The sequence below is a fragment of the Hevea brasiliensis genome, chromosome 2, assembly GCF_030052815.1.
Source record: "Hevea brasiliensis isolate MT/VB/25A 57/8 chromosome 2, ASM3005281v1, whole genome shotgun sequence".
In the NCBI taxonomy this organism is placed as follows: Eukaryota; Viridiplantae; Streptophyta; class Magnoliopsida; order Malpighiales; family Euphorbiaceae; genus Hevea; species Hevea brasiliensis.
In genome coordinates this window covers 115,014,393-115,017,520 of record NC_079494.1, presented here as the reverse complement: position 1 = coordinate 115,017,520, position 3,128 = coordinate 115,014,393, and the positions used below count along the sequence as shown (strand labels likewise).

Here is a 3,128-nt window from a genome sequence, read left to right as displayed (position 1 = left end):
GAGGCTGCCACTGAAGCCACAATTGTTGACTTCTATTTTTTTTTTTTTATTTCTTTTTAAATCTCAACAAAGCATGAAGAAGGTAATGAATGCCAGAATTCAAAGATGTCGGCTGCGATTGTTCTACTAAAGATTCGAAGATAGCAATCTGTTTCAATATACATAAACCTGCACTTGCAAAGCAAAATCATTAACCTTCAGTCCATAGATTTTATTGAGAATTAGGGATCAAGAAGAGAATGGCAAATCAATCTTCATGTAATTAAGGCTCAAGCTAGTATATGCAAGTCCTCTTTTAATAATCTTTTTTTTCTGCCTTCATGAATCACTATTATCGATCATGGTCCTATTTTTAAATATTAACTTTTGCAGTTAAGAGTTCATGGCCGGAGATCGTCGGGGCCAACGGGGACTCTGCAGTGGCTACCATAGAATAAAAATGTGGAAGCAATCGTGATCAAGGAGGGAATGCCTGTGATTCTGGACACCAGATTGAACAGCGTCTGGGTTTGGCTTGATGAAAATGGGGTGGTCACTCGAATTCCTACTATTGGGCTATTCGCTAAACAACAAATATATGATATATTATCTTAAATAAATAAAAAATTAGATAATAAAACAGCCACTCTAAATAAACGGTCTTTGTCATTTGTGACTTGGAAAATAAAAACTTATGTTAGATGTGTGTATCTTGTATATCTAATTAAATAAAATTGATTAATGGGTTCATTACTTTTTTTTTATTACTCTATATAAAATGTATTTATTACCGAACTAAAAATGAAGTTAAATAATTTATATTTATACAGAAGTTCATACCATTTCATATTATAATAAACACTACCTTTTATTTTGTCTTAATTTCCATTTCAATTGAAATTTAAATATTAAATTTTATAAATTTAAAACTATTTAACACGACTAATCTACCACATTTCATGTTTTATAATATATGTAAGTTACCTTTAAATAAGTTAATTGACTAATTTAATTAGTTTTTCTTTACTTTTAAAGTATGAAAAGATATTAATTTTAAATTTTTTTATTTATTTATTTTTAGTGACGAACGTGTATTAGAATGAGGCAATTGTCCCTTTAGTTTTTGTAAAAATTACATTTTAGTATTAAAAAAAATATTAAAACTCAAATTTGCCCCATTAAAATTTGATATTTGTCTCTCTAAACATTGACTTTAAAAAATAACAAATGTTTGGTCCTCTTTATAGATTTGAAAATAAGGTGGGCAATTTTATAATTATTAGTTTTTTTTTTTAATTATTTAAGTGGTGATTGCTTGGCTGCCCCTCTCACAGGCAAACTCAAGTATAGAGCTGCGTTGTGCGTGGCTAAATTAGAGGCAAATACACGATGAATCGTTTTTTTATTAAAAAAAAAAAAAAAAACAAAAGGAAAAAAAGCTTTTCAACGTTTAGTGCGAAAATCATATACAACATTATGTACGTGGGGATAAGCAATTAAATAAAATATTAATTTAAAATAACTTTAATATTATTAAATTAAAATTTATTAATTTTAAATATTGCAATGAAAATTAAACATCCTAAGATATTAAATTAGAGGACACATATAGCTGTCAATCAAATATGAAATAAATATCTTTATTATTTTTAATTTTTATAGCAAACATACGATGGATTGTATTTTTTAAAAAATTTAGCTTTTTAACGTTTATTAGATCATCTACATGTAAGCCTGCCAAAGGTGATGAATGCCAGAATTTAAAGATGTCGGCAACGACTGTTCTACTAAAGATTCGAAGAGCAATCTGTTTCAATATATATAAACCCGCAAAGCCATTAACCTTCAATCCACAGATTTCATTGAGAACTAGAGATTGAGAGGAGAATGGCAAGTCAGTGTCCAGGTAATTAAGGCACAAGCTAGTGTATGCGAGTCCTCTTTTAATAATCTTTTTCGCTGCCTTCATGAATCACTATTATCGATCATGGTTCTATTTTTAAATATTAACTTTTGCAGTTAAGAATTCATGGCCGGAGCTCGTCGGGACAAACGGGGACATTGCAGCGGGTATCATACAGACAGAGAATGCAAATGTGAAGGCAATCGTGGTCAAGGAGGGATTGCCTATAACTCAGGATTTAAATTTCAACAGGGTCCGGGTTTTCGTGGATGAAAATCGGGTGGTCACTCAAGTTCCTGCCATTGGCTAAACAACGAATTTATTACCTCAATGGAGCAGAAATTATATAATAAAGAAGTAATCGCAAATAAATAATCTCTGTTCTTTATGATTTGAGGAATAAGAATTTGTGTTAATTTAGATTTATGTGGATCCTATATAAGCAATTAAAAGTTTGATTATTATTCCAATTAAATAAAAATAGATTAATAGGTTCATTAGTTTTTTTTTTAAAATTATAATTCTCCATTTGAACTTAAATTTTTAATTAAATTAAAAAATACATTTATTATTGAACTAATTTTGCAAGTTACTCATTAGCCTTATTATTGATCTCCCTTCATAACTTATAAATCAATCTGAAATAAATATACAACCTTCACATGCAGTCTAGTTGTTGTCCAACAGCCACTTTGATCAATTGGATACTGAAGGAAGAAGTTGGAGAGTAAAAATCACATCACTCCGTAATTTTTGCTTTTTTTTTTTAATAGATAATATTTCATTCAATAAAAAAGTCTAGGCCCAATATTAAAATAGAATTTATATTATATTATTAAAATAAAATAATAAATAATTCATAGTTTCAAATGCGTGGTATTATACAGGTTTTATAATGTAATTAAGTAGTTACCTCTAAACTTGATTGTTTGTGCAAGTAAATGGAAAACTCAATTTTTCAATCAGAAATTTTTTAATTTTGTATATTGAGCTATTTGTTTTTTAATAAATTATGTTATTGAGTCTATAATTTTTTTTTTTTAATTTAAAGTGATAATTCAAGTGGTGATTGCTTGGCTGCCCCTCTCACCAGCGAACTCGAGTGTATAGCCGCGTTTAATATTAATATTAAATCAAATATGAAAAAAATAAAAACATTTTTATTATTTTTAATTTTATAGCAAATATATGATGAATTGTGTTTTTTGTGAAAATCATATGCAACATCATGTATGTAAGGCAAAGC

At 28.2% G+C, this 3,128-nt stretch overlaps 1 protein-coding gene across 1 annotated transcript; it reads left to right on the top strand.

The window, feature by feature from the left end:
* The first annotated feature begins 1,682 nt into the window (after positions 1–1,682).
* Positions 1,683–2,302, top strand: LOC131175588 (protease inhibitor HPI). The gene is made up of 2 exons (XM_058140238.1): positions 1,683–1,885; positions 1,999–2,302. The coding sequence occupies exons 1-2, from the start codon at positions 1,867–1,869 to the stop codon at positions 2,190–2,192; spliced, it is 213 nt and encodes a 70-aa protein (XP_057996221.1). The 5' UTR covers positions 1,683–1,866; the 3' UTR covers positions 2,193–2,302.
* Positions 2,303–3,128: the final 826 nt, after the last annotated feature.